The sequence below is a fragment of the Crinia signifera genome, chromosome 2 (assembly GCF_055691185.1).
Source record: "Crinia signifera chromosome 2, ASM5569118v1, whole genome shotgun sequence".
NCBI lineage: Eukaryota > Metazoa > Chordata > Amphibia > Anura > Myobatrachidae > Crinia > Crinia signifera.
Genome location: NC_139218.1, coordinates 262,351,951 through 262,370,383, shown reverse-complemented (window position 1 = coordinate 262,370,383; position 18,433 = coordinate 262,351,951). Strand labels below are relative to the sequence as shown.

The 18,433-nt window shown below is 45.7% G+C and overlaps 1 protein-coding gene and 1 long non-coding RNA gene across 2 annotated transcripts in view; one reads left to right on the top strand and one right to left on the bottom strand.

Annotated features, from left to right (window-relative positions):
- Positions 1 to 18,433, bottom strand: part of LOC146060779 (uncharacterized) — a 182,419-nt gene that overhangs the window by 1,192 nt on the left and 162,794 nt on the right. The window contains exons 2-3 of the mRNA XM_083174398.1: positions 3,660 to 3,792; positions 543 to 755 (exon numbers count right to left, since the gene is read on the bottom strand). Of these exons, the coding sequence (XP_083030524.1) occupies positions 543 to 755; positions 3,660 to 3,762 (316 nt within the window). The 5' untranslated portion in view covers positions 3,763 to 3,792. The remainder of the gene's footprint in view (positions 1 to 542; positions 756 to 3,659; positions 3,793 to 18,433) is intronic.
- LOC146060780 (uncharacterized) overlaps positions 1 to 18,433 on the top strand; it is a 52,894-nt gene that overhangs the window by 15,121 nt on the left and 19,340 nt on the right. The window contains exon 3 of the long non-coding RNA XR_014470481.1: positions 16,105 to 16,289. This is a non-coding gene — a long non-coding RNA (uncharacterized LOC146060780). The remainder of the gene's footprint in view (positions 1 to 16,104; positions 16,290 to 18,433) is intronic.

Genomic DNA, 18,433 nt, shown 5'->3' with positions numbered 1-18,433 from the left:
TAGGAGGTGCAATCTCCACTGTAGATCAGTGTTAATTTCATCAACAAAAATTTTGACTAAAACTAATCATCGACGAAGGTTTTTTTCTGTAACTGAAACTGGAATTTTTTAATATCGAAAATATTCGTCCATGTTGTTATGACTATAACTGACTAGATGGAATCCTGTATCATTTTCATCAGGACAGCACATTTATCGAGCACTTGATTTGTTTGATTCTTTAATTAGTAATACTGTATTTTATACTGCTTTATCCATCATCTCTGGCCCTAGATTTACTTACTTTCACTGTGGCTGCACAACAACTCTGTTATGGGAATCCTCAGTCAGTTTATGTAGCTAAATAATTAGTTACCTTTAGTTAAATAGCTATATATTGTAATATGCATCCTTATAGCTTCATTATATTCTGCAGTAGACTAGTACTGTACTACTACTACTTGCTACAAGCACGATGTATTTTTCTTTAATTATTTGAATTCAAATTCTTAATTTAAAAAAAGCTTACATACCACCCATACATAACACCTGTGGAAGCTTACCTGCACCAAAGAGGTAAAAAGCTATTCTCTGTGATATAATAGCATCCACCGCTGCTACCACTTCAGCGTCTGGTGGTGGAGGCGATGCTGCTGTGAGGTCTCCTATGGCGGATGCGATGCTGCTGGTGTCAAATTCACTGCTTTTGGTGTCATAGTAGCTGCTGCTGGTATCTGAATCACAGCTGTCACTGTCCGATGAATCGGTACATATTTCTAGAAAGCGATAGACAGAATCAGATTGCTTGTTATGGGCAACAGCCCATACATAACACATTGGGAAGCTTAAATCCAACCCGTACATAACACCTGGGGAAGTTTACATCCAGCCCGTACATAACACCTGGGTAAGCTTACATCCAGCCCGTACATAGCACCTTGGGAAGCTTACATCCAGCCCGTACATAACACCTGGGGAAGCTTACCTCCAGCCCGTACATAACACCTGGGGAAGCTTACATCCAGCCCGTATATAACACCTGGGGAAGCTTACATCCAGCCCGTACATAACACCTGGGGAAGCTTACATCCAGCCCGTATATAACACATGAGGAAGCTTACATCCAACCCGTATATAACACCTGGGGAAGCTTACTTCCAGCCCGTACATAACACCTGAGGAAGCTTAAATCCAGCCCATACATAACACATGAGGAAGCTTACATCCAGCCCGTACATAACACCTGAGGAAGCTTACATCCAGCCCGTACATAACACCTGGGGAAGCTTACATCCAACCCGTATATAACACCTGGGGAAGCTTACATCCAGCCCGTACATAGCACCTGGGGAAGCTTACATCCAGCCCATACATAACACATGAGGAAGCTTACATCCAACCCGTACATAACACCTGGGTAAGCTTACATCCAGCCCGTACATAACACCTGGGTAAGCTTACATCCAGCCCGTACATAGCACCTGGGGAAGCTTACATCCAGCCCGTATATAACACCTGGGGAAGCTTACATCCAGCCCATACATAACACCTGGGGAAGCTTAAATCCAGCCTGTACATAACACCTGGGGAAGCTTACATCCAGCCTGTACATAACACCTGGGGAAGATTACATCCTGCCCATACATAACACATGGGGAAGCTTACATCCAGCCCGTACATAACACCTGAGGAAGCTTACAGATGGGGCCGGGCTCTTCAATGCTGGCGAATCGCCAGAACGTCATCGCTGGCGATCCGCCAGCAGCCCGGCTCACCATCTGACTGAGACGCGCGTGCGTCTCACGCGCACGCGCATCTTAGTTTCCGTCGGCGGGGAGACGGGAACCCTGTCCGTCTCTGCTTCAGGGAGACGGACAGGGTTAGGGGGGGGTGCGGGGAGGCGACGGGGACCCCGGGTCACCGCCGACAAGCCGGCGGTGACCCGGGGGAATCGATCGGAAGGGGACACGCGCGCGTCCCCTTCTCGCTGCACAGATGCCGGCTGGCGGGGGATGCCGGCTGGCGTCATCATGGCCATCCCCTGCTAGGATGAGTCCTGCCCCATCTGTACATCCAGCCTGTACATAACACCTGGGGAAGCTTACATCCAGCCCGTACATAACACCTGGGGAATCTTACATCCAGCACGTATATAACACATGAGGAAGCTTACATCCAGCCCGTACATAACACCTGGGGAAGCTTAAATCCAGCCTGTACATAACACCTGGGGAAGCTTACATCCAGCCTGTACATAACACCCGAGGAAGCTTACATCCAGCCCGTACATAACACCTGGGGAATCTTACATCCAGCCCGTACATAACAACTGGGGAAGCTTACATCCAGCCCGTACATAACACCTGGGGAATCTTACATCCAGCACGTATATAACACATGAGGAAGCTTACATCCAGCCCGTACATAACACCTGGGGAAGCTTAAATCCAGCCTGTACATAACACCTGGGGAAGCTTACATCCAGCCCGTACATAACACCTGGGGAATCTTACATCCAGCCCGTACATAACACCTGGGGAAGCTTACATCCAGCCCGTACATAACACCCGAGGAAGCTTACATCCAGCCCGTACATAACACCTGGGGAATCTTACATCCAGCCCGTACATAACACCTGGGGAAGCTTACATCCAGCCCGTACATAACACCCGAGGAAGCTTACATCCAGCCCGTACATAACACCTGGGGAATCTTACATCCAGCCCGTATATAACACATGGGGAAGCTTACATCCAGCCCGTATATAACACCTGGGGAATCTTACATCCAGCACGTATATAACACCTGGGGAAGCTTACATCCAGCCCATACATAACACCTGGGGAAGCTTAAATCCAGCCTGTACATAACACCTGGGGAAGCTTACATCCAGCCTGTACATAACACCTGGGGAAGCTTACATCCAGCCCATACATAACACATGGGGAAGCTTACATCCAGCCCGTACATAACACCTGAGGAAGCTTACAGATGGGGCCGGGCTCTTCAATGCTGGCGAATCGCCATAACGTCATCGCTGGCGATCCGCCAGCAGCCCGGCTCACCATCTGACTGAGACGCGCGTGCGTCTCACGCGCACGCGCATCTTAGTTTCCGTCGGCGGGGCGACGGGAACCCTGTCCGTCTCCGCTTCAGGGAGACGGACAGGGTTAGGGGGGGGTGCGGGGAGGCGACGGGGACCCCGGGTCACCGCCGACAAGCCGGCGGTGACCCGGGGGAATCGATCGGAAGGGGACACGCGCGCGTCTCGTGCGCGCGTCCCCTTCTCGCTGCACAGATGCCGGCTGGCGGGAGATGCCGGCTGGCGTCATCATGGCCATCCCCTGCTAGGATGAGTCCTGCCCCATCTGTACATCCAGCCTGTACATAACACCTGGGGAAGCTTACATCCAGCCCGTACATAACACCTGGGGAATCTTACATCCAGCACGTATATAACACATGAGGAAGCTTACATCCAGCCCATACATAACACCTGGGGAAGCTTACATCCAGCCTGTACATAACACCTGGGGAAGCTTACATCCAGCCCATACATAACACCTGGGGAAGCTTACATCCAGCCTGTACATAACACCCGGGGAAGCTTACATCCAGCCCGTACATAACACCTGGGGAATCTTACATCCAGCACGTATATAACACATGAGGAAGCTTACCCTCACTGGGCACGTAGAAGTCCTCCGGCGCCAGAGGTTTGCCCACCACACGTAGAGGAGTGGTGGTGGTGGGGGGATTCACAGCACTAATGGGCTGAACCATGATTCTCCTGACTTTAACGGACTTGCCTGTCTATAAGGAGCAGAGGAAGAGACACCATGAGCTGTGACTACATAACTCTACATAACAGTGCAGTCACTTTTTACCATAGAAGCAATAGTACAGATCAGGGCAGTGGAATCAACTGGAACCATTGTCGCTTATAATTCATTGTTATAACTATTACTACCGACGTCAGCAGTTATAATAAGATTATAGCAATGTATAATGATGGAGATTAGATCCGCTCAGCTTGTTTTTAACTGTATTATCACTAAATTTCATATAGTGCCACCAACATATAACCATTTTTAGTGTAACACTCACTGAACAGTACAAAGTGACTACCAGGGGGTATGCACTATCGCACAAAAGGGGGGGTACCCAGTAGCTGCAAACCCCCCCCCCCCACAGTTTTCTTTTAAACATCTGCACTCGGACCGGCAAAGCCCCACCCCTCACAGCATAATTTCATGAGTAGCGGGTCTGTGGTGAGGGGAAGGGTATAATATGACATAATTCAAAGGAATAGCATCCATTTTGCCCCACCCCTTCACACAGACCTGGGAATTGTGGCATTATGCTATGAATGGGTGGAGCCTAACAATGCAAACTGTCTGGGCCTGACCTCATCCTCACCTGATCTACAGTAACAGTGAGTGTGTTAGTGACATTTTATATTTATATATATATATATATATATATATATATATATATATATACATATATATATATATATATATATATATATAATATTACATACCTTCCAACTTGACTTACTCCAAAACGGACAAAATGCTCTTTTCTAGTTTTCTTGGACTTCTCTCTTAATTAGGGATGACCATCGGTGTGGTTGCCATCGATGGCGATATTGCATGTAGTCATCGATGGTAGCCATCTACAGTATGTAATTGTGGTTTCACCACTGATGATCATCCCTTTCAGAGCCGGCCCTAGCCTAAATGACACCCTAGGCAAGATTTTGGCTGGTGCCCCCTAGCACTGCTACTAGTTCCACCTCTGACCCTGCTCCCCTTTCCCAGCACCATCAACCCTCATCATAGCAGTCATCATTTTGGTGCTCCTACCCGCAATATTTTAAATAGAAACAGTGCACACATTTGGTGCGCAGCACAAACAGGGGTGTGTTCTTGCTGGGAAGGGGCATGGACACACAATTTTACCCCCAATTCAAATTATGCCACACAGTAGTGCAACTTTATTCACAATATATCATGCAATCATGCAATGGTGTCTCTTATTCACGTTACATCACACTGTAGTACCACTTTACCTTATATACATTACTCCTCACATTATACCCTTAGAAATAAATCCTGAGAAAATATTGTATTTTAACCACCTCCATGGCCATACTGCAACCCAGCACAAAGCAGTGTGTGCTGGGCAGATGCGAAGAGCTGCAGCTGCTGCTGTCACTTAAGGGGAGGGGGCCCGGGGCCCCCACTGGGCCCTCCTGTCAGACTTTGGCCTGGGTAATTTGTACCCCCTACCCCTTTCTCTCAGTACCCCTGATAATACCACACAGTAATGCCCCTTACACATGACACACATTATTAATGTCCTTATAACCATACACATTACACATTATGCCAACCTTTATTAATGTCCTTCATACACAAAATGACACACTTAATGCCCTTTACACATATGTTGCACATAATTAATGCCCTTATACACATGACACACATAGTGCCCATTACACATATGTTTTACATTATTAATGCCCTAATACACATGACACACATAATGCCCATTAAACATATGTTTTACATTATTAATGCCCTAATACACATGACACACATAATGCCTGTTACACATATGTCGCACATTATTAATGCATTTATACATGACACACATAATGCCCCTTACACATATGCCGAACACTATTGCACAACCAACCCACCCGCAGACAGCACTCGCACAGCCGCTAACACTGTGACCTCTGCCTCTGCTTGGATACAGATGTTTCCTCATACATCTTGCCTCAATAGGCCATGCAGCTCCTGGCCAGTTCTGCTAACGTTGGGTGCCTTTTATGCTGAAAATTCATCTTATTTGCATTGTTATAACCAGCACACACAAGGAGCTTCCGATGATTAAAATGATATGCGACATGCCTATATTCTGTGTGCGACTGTGGCTGTACCTGCATACGGAATGCTATGTTACAGTGATTTCCATGAATACACTATTTCATATGCAGATACAGCCTCACTCACACACAGAATATAGGCATGCTGCATATCATTTTAATCAGCAGAAATGGCCTAGGCAATTGCCTAGTTTGCCTATGCCTAAGGCCAGCCCTGATCCCTTTTAGATGACAGACTGGCTCATGGGCCAATCAGTTCCAGGGGCAGGGCATCACAGGTGTTATGTTGCACCATCGATGAAGGCAAACCTCTAATTCTCCCCATTGATGGCAAAAATGTTTTATTCAACATCAGCCAGAAAACATTAATGACTATGAATCATCGATGGTTGTTGGCCATCCCTACTTATTTTAGGATTGCTATCACCTTTCTTAACAAGCAACTAGTTCAACACAGGTGACGGCAATTATAATATCAGAGGGAAGCGCAGGAGCAGAGCATTGTGTCCCTCCTGGAATGGGTGATGTTGGGAGAAACCCCCATCTTACATCCTGCGTTTCCCCTGGTATGAGGGTCACCAGCAGGGGTGCCAGATCATCTCTTTAATAAGCGCACATATGAATTACACAGGTCCCAGGGGTCAGAGTTCATACCAACTGTCATTACATCCAATGAGCAGTCAAGATATTTTTAACACAGGTTCTGGGGCTAAACTTGACTACTCATTGGACACAATGACAGTTGGCATGAGCTCTGACACCTGGGACCTGTGTAATTAATATATGCTCTTATTAAAATGATGATCTGGCAACACTGGTCACCAGGGGGCATGCGCAGTTATTGGCAGTTAGAGTCAGGCAGGAGGAAGATAGGCAGGAGGCAGCTACTGGCAGGAGAAAGACGAACACTGCAGGGAGCCAAAAAGGTAAGAGGGGGTCTCCTGGGGTCACCTATACAGTGCAAAGCAGAAGGTGCATCCCCCTACCATGTACCCCTAATGCTACACACAGGAGCATTACCTACCCGTGTACCCCTAATGATACATACAGGGAGCACCACCTACCCATGTACCTCTAATACTACATACAGGAGCATCACCTACCCGTGTACCCCTAATGCTACATAACAATGAAGCATATAGTGGTCACCGGTATCAAAAACACTTGAATTCCCCCATAGAGTTGAAGAGCAGCATTACCCTTTTTGTTACATGGATGTTCAATACATGAAAAAAACAACTTAAGTTAAAGTGGAAATGTTTGCACATTGAGAATAACAATACAATATACCTATCCCCCCTGTATTTAGGCTACAGAACTGGACAAATCACCACCGTATCTGCCCAGAAGCTCCCAATATCTGGTGAGCTCCCGCTATTGCGGCCTATGATAATTCTCTGTATGTGCAAAGTACAATCCATAAATATAACAGTATACTTACCCTCCTGCTGGGTGCAGGGATGCACAGTTTACTGCACATGCAGCCCATTATGTCACCTGTAGTAATAGGTAACCACTTTCTTTCCCAAAAATTAGAGCTGAAGCACAAGAGGATAAAATCAGCTTCCTCTCCTGATGCCAGTAGAAAGTCCTCTGTCACATTTGTGATGTCATAATGATGTCATGGGACAAGATGGCCGCTATGCAGTTAGTTAGTGTTAGTGGGTATTACTGTATATATCTCAGTGTCTTCTAACCATAACATAACACCATCATCCATTTGCCTCATTATACTAATAAAACATTGGGATATTTGTAGCAGTTTTACAAATGGCAAAAGCAGCACAAAAGTAGGTACAATACATTTACTATGAGGGTGTAGACCCATGACTACCTCAAGAGCTGTGAACCCGCCCCTATGAGCTGTGACCCCACCCCCTTTTTTGTGCACAATTATATACTGCTAAGGAAACAACAAACATTATTAGTTATACCATGGGGGCAATATTATTTTATTCCTATATTGGGGGAAGGTAAAATAAATATATAATCAAAGGTAGCAATGCTTTATCAGATTATCGGGGCAATTTTTATTGAATACTAATGTGGGCAATCATTATTATGTTACCAATATATAAATGACGGTTACATAATAAAATATTAATTGTTGCTCCCATCATAAAGACTTTTATTGACCCATTAGCAAAAATATAACATTGGGCCTTATTTTGGTTAATTCTTTCTGACAAAATCCTTCTTAGATGGGCAAAACCATGTGCACTGCAGGTGGGGCAGATGTAACATGTGCAGAGAGAATTAGATTTGGGTGGGGTTTTACTTCAAAGTGAGATCTATATTGCAGTGTAAAAATAAAGCAGTCAGTATTTTCCCTGCACAGAAACAAAATTACTCACCCAAATCTAATTCTCTCTGCACATGTTACATCTGCCCCCCCCTGCAGTGCACATGGTTTTGTCCATCTAAGAAGGATTTTGTCAGAAAGAATGAACCAAAATAAGGCCCATTGTCCCTTAATCATTATTTAATAAATAATATTATTCTCTTACTATAACTATACAACTGGGGGTAAGTTAAGTAAATGTGTAATAAAGGTCCTGCCCTTAGTATCTATCATTGACAATTGCACAGTACCACTTCTTTAATATTGGCCAATTGGTGTAATTCTCAGCATATGTCGCTTACAATTGCACAGTACCACTTCTCCAATCATGTGCAATGTATGTAATTCTCAGTATGTGTCACTGACAATTGCACAGTACCACTTGTAGAAGCATGTGCAATGGATGTAATTCTCAGTATATGTCACTGATAATTGCACAGTACCAATTCTGCAATCATGTGCAATGGATATAATTCTCAGTATCTGTCACTGGCAATTGCACAGTACCACTTCCTGTATTCCAGATAAAATGCTCAAATGATCACTACCAGGCCAGATTAACAATGGCGCGGATGGAGTGTACAGCATTACAGAAGTGGTACCGAGCAGCTGTCAGTGGCACTTACTGATATTACACAGAAGTGGTACTGTGTAATATATAGGAGTATATAGTAGAGTGATGATGGTGGTGGTTCCAGATACCAGCTCAGCTTCTGCAGATATCAGCAACAATGTAACTATGGGAGACAGCTGCAGAGATTAATCCCTTCTGTGACTGCTGCACAGGGATCTCACAGCCTCTATACATAGGAGCAGCGCCCAACATATATATATATATATATATATATATATATATATATATACAGTAGCGACGAGCCGGCACTCCACTAAACAAGTGTCACAGAGCCTGTGTGCCTTTGCAAAGAGATATGTGCACAGCAGTTATGGGGACTCAGCCTGTGACTGAGACGGTCCAAAGCACGGCCCTACAGGAAAGGTGCAACAAAATTTTATTGAGCTACGTTTCGGGGCCAATCGGTCCCCATCGTCAGGCTAACAGCATACAAACGCGTTTTGTCATGGACTTCGTCAGAGGGCACGCTAATGATGTCAATGACGAAACGCGTTTGGGCCTGCCTCACCAGACGCTAACTACAACCAGGAGAGGGAGAGCCGCTGCCTTGTTGTAAGGTCCTGAGAACAGAGACTCACGGACCAGCGTGGCCCCTCAGCTTGTAATACTCCAGAGGAGACTGACAGTGACGGTTGCTAATTATTGGAATTGTTTTATATCATGTGGTATTCATGTATATCTTTGTCCTTATATCATGTGGTATTCATGTATATCTTTGTCCTTATATCATGTGGTATTCATGTATATCTTTGTCCTTTTAAAGTGGCGATTTGCCTGTTAATAAAAACGTTGTTGCACTAAGAAGCGCTTCCTTCTATACTCCTTCTACAGATATATATATATATATATATACATACATATATATATATATAGCATGCCCCTATATATACATACACAGTCACTATATACAGAGCACAGCCAATACCACAGTACAGCACAGCACACAGCAGCGTGCTCCTATATAGACAGTCACTGTATACAGAGCACAGCCAATACCACAGAGTACAGCACAGCACACAGCAGCATGCCCCTATATACACAGTCACTATATACAGAGCACAGCCAATACCACAGTACAGCGCACAGCAGCGTGCTCCTATATACAGAGCACAGCCAATACCACAGTACAGCACACAGCAGCGTGCTCCTATATACACAGTCACTATATACAGAGCACAGCCATACCACAGTACAGCACAGCACACTTTGAAGAAAAACCCCACCCAAATCTAAAGGCCCCCATACATTAGTCCGACTTGTCCTAAGGACAAGTCGGACCTGATTTCCCCCTGCAGCTCCCCGGGAGGGGGACACACGATTTGGAACTTGATGTGCCAAGTTTTGCAAATGATACATCGCATGCGATGTATTATTTGCAACTCCCGGGGAGCTGCAATGTGGAGCGAGCAGGGGGGCCGGGGACATCGAGGTGGCGGGCGGGGGATGCTGCAAGGCGGCTGGGGGGACGGACGCATGCTGGTAGTAGTGCGGACGCTGCGGGGGACACAGGCGGCAGTAACATAGAGCCGGGCGGGGGGAGCCGGGAGCTGTCAGTACTGAAAAAAAAAAAACATACAATGAATGGGCAGCCTGTGATTGGCTGAGCGCTCTCTCAGCCAATTGCTGACAGGCTGAGAGAGCGCTCAGCCAATCACAGGCTGCCCATTCATTGTATGGGCTTTTTTTTTTTTTCAGTGCTGACAGCTCCTGGCTCCCCCCGCCCGGCTCTATGTCACTGCCACCTGTGTCCCCCGCAGCGTCCGCACTACTAGCGGCGTGTCCCCCCCCCTACCCGGACGGAGCATGACAGCTCCCTGCTCCGGCTCCCCCCCCTCCCTCGCCGGCGTCTCCCTCCCTCGCCGGCGTCCTCAGAGTCCCCACGGCTGCACATAAGATTTATCTTATGTGCAGCCGGTCCGACGTCCTGACTCTGACCCGATGCGCACGGGACCGCGCATCGGGTCGGACCGGGTGTCAAAACCTGCGATTTGGTCCGATTTCACTGCCCGATCCATCTGGATCGGGTGAAATCGGGGCCAAATCGCATAGTGTATGGCGGCCTAAACTCTCTCTGCACATGTTATATCTGCCCCACCTGCAGTGTACATGGTTTTGTCCATTTGAGAAGGAATTTGCCTCACAGGGGTAGATTTATGAAGTGTCGATCAGGGGAATATGCGCAAACCCCGTGCGTTAAGGCAGGGGATAGCGCTTCCCCTGATCTATGACACCTGCTGGGCGGCGTGGCGGTGCAGGGCAGGAGGCATAGCGCAGCTACGATATTTCGTACTGCGTGCCTGCCTCCTGTCTAATTTATGAATGGTCAGCATCACTGACCGTTCCACCGCTGCAGCTATCGACTTCGACAGCTGCAGGTGGCGATGCCCTATGACCACAGCAGGGACAGCACTATACCTGCTGCTGGCTCTGAGCTGCGCCGGGGATCTCGCGTGAGTAGCAAGATCCCGCGCATGCGCAGCCGGCCGGGGGGAAGGAGACGGCGCATCAGTATTAACTGATGCGCTGTCTCCAGGAGGGGACATCGCCGCAGGGGGGAGTTAGCGCTCCCCCGCTTCGGCCGGCAAGATGTTAATACATCTTGTCGGTGTCCCCTCCTGCTCCCTAATGAGGCGAAGCAGGAACTGTTATAGCAGCGCGTTTAGTGCCGCTATAATAAATCTACCCCTAAGAGTGAACTAGAATAAGTCCATAGTGCCCATAGTGCAGAGAAGTAGTGTGGAGTGATATAGTGCAGAGATATAGTGTAGTGTAGTATAGTGCGGAGATGTAATGCAGGGAGGTAGTACGCCACCAAACCACCCTTCCCACACAGGGAGACTTCTCAGCGACGTTGGACACACACCATGCAGTGGCACACAATAGGCCCTTTGTAAATTTCAGCTCCGGCCTATGTGGACCTTAATCTGGCACTGGGAGCAGCAGTATATTACCAGGTGGCCGATTCCAGAATGGTGGTGAAATGATACCAAGTTAGCTCTATTGATTTATCCGGTAGACCTGGGTGGAGATGAAGAAATGGCTGCAGGTACAATCCATATGGTATGGAACAAAGGATGACCAGGTAGAGATGGTAAGTCCCATATCCAGTAAATGAAAGGAGATTTGTAATCCTCAGGAGTATAGTGGTCTCAAGGGTGTATTCAGAAGCTCTATGCATTTCTCTGGGAAAGGTCTCCCAGCTTCCTCAAGAGCAGTGTTCTCCAGTGAGAACACTCGCAATCAGACTAGCTTTATACTGCATGCAGTATAAATCTAGATGAGTTATTGCTATGGCCTCTACACACGGAGCAATTTTGGGTCACTTTTTAAGTGATCTAGTCAAATCTAGTCAGATAGCTTGGAAAATTACCTAAAATTGCTCCATGTGTAGGCCCCTTAAGAATTAAACTGTAGCCCCATTGTTCATTTAGCTTTTAATATCCAGAGATCAAAGGAACAATATGTACATAAGCACACCCAAAATGATGACCTCCTGTATGGATTTCTTCAACATTACCATTGCTTGACCATTTGAGGGGCAGTAGCTCTGTCCAGGTGAAACATAGAAAGTGTGATCAAAGACGAATAACATACAGAGATGGACCTGGTGAGAAACAGTGGACCAGATGATATGAAAAGAGACATGCCTGGGCATATGGCTACTTGAGGTTTTAGCTATGATAGGTAAATATATGGCAATCCTACAGACTCTTCTGCCTTTCCTGTAGATTTATGGATCACTCCTTCAGATCCTAAAGATCTGTAGAAATGGTCGGAGGTGGAGGGGGGGGGGGGGGGTACGTGTCAGGAAAGTGGTTCTGAGATCTTAATAGCCTTATATGGATATGAAAAACATTCTTTTTAGTGCTTATCCTTAGTGAAGCTTGACAATATTAGGAATTCTTCTTGTTAATCCACTTCAGTTTTCCTCGAATTTCACAAGTTTTTGGATATATGGAAAAGATGTTAACACAATCCCAATGTGTAGTAATTTGTATACAAAGATACCATGACAGGAGTGGCTTCAACACAGCCATCTTGAGTACTGGTACGCACCCTTCACCACATCAGAAAGAAACCTTGATACGTCTCCCTTACTTTTTGTATATGTACGTAAGGTACAAGAAAATAGTAAAATATTGTTTTAAATAGGAGTAAAGAGGTAACTGCCCACCTCCCAGACAAGTGAGATGCATCACCTCACTAGTACAAAAGATACAGTTTATGCACATTTCTCTTTATGTACCCAATCCACATAGAGATTTACATTGTTGTCACCCATATGATCAAAACTTACGACACATTGGGATTGTTATCATCTTTTCAACATATTCATGTATATAGCTGAGGAAAACTGAAGTAGATTTAGCAAGAAGGATTTGTAAGATTGACAATCTTCACTAAGGATAAAACTGACTAGTCGCATACCCGGCTTTATAGAAGTTTGGTGCTCCGTGTATGTCACATTATGTAATGCATATTGAAATATTAGCAACTGTGCCTTGTATTATCCTTCATTTTAAGGGCTATTGTCGGTCTGCTTGTGCCTCTCAAATTCTTTTATGTTGTGACAGCCTGATATATCATGAGCAGCGGAGCCGCGGCTCCGTGAACTACATTAACCCTGTCACCTCCACACATGATTTATTCATGTGTGCGTTCTGAATGCAATGTACTTATTATACTGTAACTATATCTGTAGGAGAGATCATGTAGCTATGGAACGCCCACATGGGCGTTCCAGCTTTGGCAGTATAGTCGCAAGGACGGCAGCATATCGATCGAACGTGCGTACACACTGCACTTTTGTTCCGATATGAGGCCGTCCTGTCGGATGAAAATTAAACTGCAAAGAACCATCGACCGACCGAGTATGGACGGACAAGACAGTTTTTTGCCGGTTATCGCTCGTACGGGACAGTGTACACACATATACAATTGAACGGCTGTCCGACCCAGAACGGAAGAACGGCCCGACAATTGTATATATGTGTACCCAGCTTAAGTATTGAGAAGAAAGATTTTCATATACATATCAGGCTAGTAATCTCAGGGCATCCTCCCCCCAACCATTTATATGGCTATTAGAGAACAACTGATAAGGAACTGGAAAACCGGGCTCTATCTGTGTTGGCTGGAGATCATGCAGAACATGCTATGGATGTCCAGAGATGTGTGTGGAGCTGATGCTTTCCCATTGGGAGAGCCAGGCCACTACATACAAAGCTGGACATATGCAAAATGGACCATGAAGGAACTCCTGGGTAAATATCACAAAGGGTTTTCTTCAAACAAGAAATGGTTGACTATTGCTTATGTTAAATCCTTTGCATATATCCTTCTGAAAGATATTAGTCCTGATTCAGATGTAGAAGCAATGCTGTTATAATGTTGTTATAGATGCAGTGGAGCAATGTTTTTCTACTGCGCCTGTACCAAAGTTGCAATACAAACACAAGGTGATGGAGTATTCATAGCCAGCCAACGCAAATTTGTAAGCACCTAACAGATTGAAACTGGTCTGTATGTGTGCCTGTGTGGAATGAGCTTATTCATTATTAGCCTGATTCAGAGTAAATGCAAGCAGCAGCTTTGTTAATCTGTTTTATTTTTTTGTTTTGTTTGTGCATGCATTTCATTTTGCAATGTATGGTTTTTCTTCAAGCAGCTTTGTGGCATGTAGATGCAACCAAGGTACGGTAAGGTTTTTTTTTGTTGAATTGTAGCCAAGATTAAAAATCTAATAACCTTTGTTCCTCTAGCTGTTGTTGAACTACACATCCCAGCATGCCCTGCAACAGTTTTGCTATTTGGACGCGCTAAAACAATTGCAGGGCATGCAGGAATGCATAGTTCAAAAACAGCTGGAGGGCCAAAGGTTCCCTATCCCTGATCTAATAGGTGCATATACACTTGATTGGAGGGTCCAGTATGCGTATTCAAATGCTGGCGCAAGTTTTTAGCTGATGATGATGATGACATACTGTATGCATGCTTTCTTCTTCTACTTCATCCATTGTTTCTACGATGCATCTAAAAATGCAAATGCAGCTTTTATAATTTGTAAGTTTACATTTCAACAAAGGAATGAGATAACTGCACAGAAATACATAGCTATAATTTGTTAAATCAAATGGATTTAATCAATTTGTCTAAATTACTATTGTCTGGTTTCCAGTGTTTGAGAGCAAATGTTCACTTGACTACCCCATTTGTTTATGCAGGGCCCTCCAGTCACTCTCTGACCACTACCCCGGTCTCCTCATTCCTTCTCATTTGGGGGGAAATTTACTAATACGAAAAACCTAGTTTTTCATATTAGTATTTCCCCTACGACTGCATAAGACTGTTTCAGTCGTATGCAAAGTCGTGTTCCGGAGGGGAATGTACAAAGCAGTCAGATACGACTGCTTTGTAACCCTCCGATGGTGTAACCATTCGTATTAGCTGGCCATATATACGGCCGCTAATACGAATTCGTACAGGCAGTCTGCACGGATCAGTCAGATCCGTGCAGGCTGCAGAGTATAAAAAAAAATAGAAAAATAAATAAATAATAATAAAAAAAAAACAGCGTGGGGTCCCCCCTACAGCTGTAACCAGCACCAGGCTGAAAGAGCCGGGGCCGGTAATTAAAAATCAGGGAACCCGACAAATAGGGGTTCCCCGATTTTTAACAACCAGCCCCAGGCTCCAGGTCTGGTTCCCAAAATACGGGGGACAAAATGAGTAGGGGTCCCCTCGTATTTTAAGAACCAGCCCCAGGCACAACCAGCCAGCAGGGTAATGTCACAGCCGGGGGACACTTATTATATAAGGTCCCGCTGCCAAAACATTAACCCCCTGACCGGTCAGCCTAACCCCCTGACCGGTCAGCCTGGTCAGGGGCCCTGGGGGAGTGGGGACCCCCCCAATAAAGGGGTCCCCCCCTCCAGGACTTACCTGACCAGGCTGAAGCCTGGTGCTGTCCCCGGTGACCCTGGGCTGTGGTCACTGGGCTGATAGTGGTGTAAAAAAAATAGATGAAAAAACTATTGTTTAAAACTGTGGAACTATGAGTCCCAGCAAGCCTCCCCCGCAAGCTGGGACTTGGAGAACCACAAGTCCCAGCCTGCGGGGCATTAAAGGGCCCGCTGGGTCTTGTAGTTCCACAGGTATAAAAATAGTACAATAAACACACACTGACACAATGAAAATAAAACTTTAATACATCCATTACACACATACTGATACTTACCTTTCTTGATCCCGTAGGTAGCCCTCTGTCCTGGTGTCCTGTGTCCTGTGTCGTCCTCCAGGTCCATGTCGGCGGTCCGTGTCGTCCTCCAGGTCCATGGCGGTGTCCGGGTCCGAAGAAATCCATGTTGGAGCTGTGGAAGGAAATCCTACTTACCTGGTCCTGTGCTGAAGATGTCTTGTCTTGGTCCGACGTAGTCCAGGTAATCTTCATGCTGTCGCCGGTCCCCGCACTGTCCGCATCGCACTGAGGAGAATGAGAGAGTTTCATACTCGGCGCCTCTCTTCAGAATGATTTCTATTGGCTGCCTAGCGGCCAATCAGGAGCCGACTTTTTTTGGCTCCTGATTGGCCCCTACTCATTTTGTCCCCCGTATTTTGGGAACCAGCCCCGGACCTGGAGCCTGGGGCTGGTTGTTAAAAATCGGGGAACCCCTATTTGTCGGGTTCCCTGATTTTTAGTTACCGGCCCCGGCTCTTTCAGCCTGGTGCTGGTTACAGCTGTGGGGGGGACCCCACGCTGTTTTTTTTATTTATTTATTTAATTTTCCTTTTTTTTTTACACTAAAGCCACTCTCTACAGAGTGTGACAAGGAAAAAACAGTGGGTGACAAGAAAAGGATGATGGGGCAGTAGTGGCCCCGGTGCACTGTCCCTGCTGCACCAATGGTAGTTCTGCCTGGTAATGTCCATAATTCACATTACACAGCACATAAGTGTCCATTACTTTAGGCAGCAGAGGCTATTATACAGATTGCACAGCAGTAGAGCCCGTTATAAATATTACGCCACAAAACCTTTGTGGCTTAGGAAACCACAAAGTTCCCATGCCTATTTAGACAGCCAATCAGGGAAGCACTGCTGACATGGTGCTCCCTTATTGGCTGACACAGGGGATAACTTAGCATTCAGGGGAAGGAAGCCAATATTTATACATGGGCTTCCTTCTGTTCATATGGACCAGGTAGTAGCAGGTTTTTTAACCCCGTGGATGGGGACTGAAGAGGACACAATCTAAACTGGACTGGTGAGTATAATCTTTTTCACAGGTACCTTTTTGGACTTTCTACTGGAGAAGTGGACCGAACCTACGGGATCAAGAAAGGTAAGTATGGATGGATGCAGTGTGTAATAATTTATTTGTGTGGGTGTCAGTTCTTTTGACATTGGTCCCAAGTCTCTGCATGTGGGGGAAGCTTGTTGGGTCTGACCAGCCCCAGAGGTAATGCTTTGGCCACAGGACTATAAGAAGTGTCCTCTGGCAGTGGTATTACCCTGATGGCTGTTTGAGCCCAGCTTTTTTTGTCCCCTGTATTTTGGGAACCAGGATTTCCCCCTGTATTTCTGCAACCAGCACCGGCTCAAAGTGTGGGGATGATTATACTTGTAGAGGAGGGGGGGGGGGGGGGGGGACGACGACCCCATGCAGTTTTTAAAATTATTTATTTTTTATACTTTTTACTCAAGAGAAGCTTGAAAGGATCTGACTAATTTATTTAATTTTCCTTTTTTTTTTACTGACTGATCCGTGCAGGCTAAAGCCAAATACAACAGGGAAAGCAAGGTGTATTTTCCTGTCATATTTTCGTGCCTGTTTTACACCAATTAGCAGCCGTATTATCAATACGGCTGCTTAGTACATCAGGAACCACCATTCTTTTGAATGGTGATTCCTGTCGTATCCTATCAATGGTGTAGACATTCGTATTTGTAAATACAAATACGAATGTCCCATCTTTAGGAATACGAATTGTGGTATTTTCGGGATTGTAAATCCCGAAAATACAAATGTGTAAAAAATAGGTGTATTTCTGCCTACGAATACACCTATTTTTTACGAATCCATATTGGTAAATTTCCCCCTTGGTGTTTGTACAATGACATAGTAACTACATTTGTGTCTTTATTTCTATGTCCTCTGTTTAATAACGTATCCATTTTATTGCAGCCATTATCCTAGTTACCATGGAAGGTTAGGGTTAGGATGTTGGGAGAAAAGGTTAGGGTTAGGAGTCAGGGTTAGGTAGTGGGATGGGTTAGGTTTAGGCAGCAGGGTACGGGGGTTAGGCTGTGGTGGAGAAGGTTAGGGTTAGGTTGTGTGAAGGAGGGATGGGGGACGCAGGGGGAGAGTAACTATACTTACTTGATCCTGTCGGGATTCTCTCATTCAGGATGCCAGTGTCCGCATTCTGACTAGAGATGTGCGGTTCGGGTTTACTCGGATTTCAAATCCGAATCTTATTCACTATCGGCTGTCACGTGTTGTGGACAGCCAATAAAATATTGCTTTGAAATCCGAGCAAATCCAAACCAAATCCAAACCGCACATCTCTAATTCTGACACTAT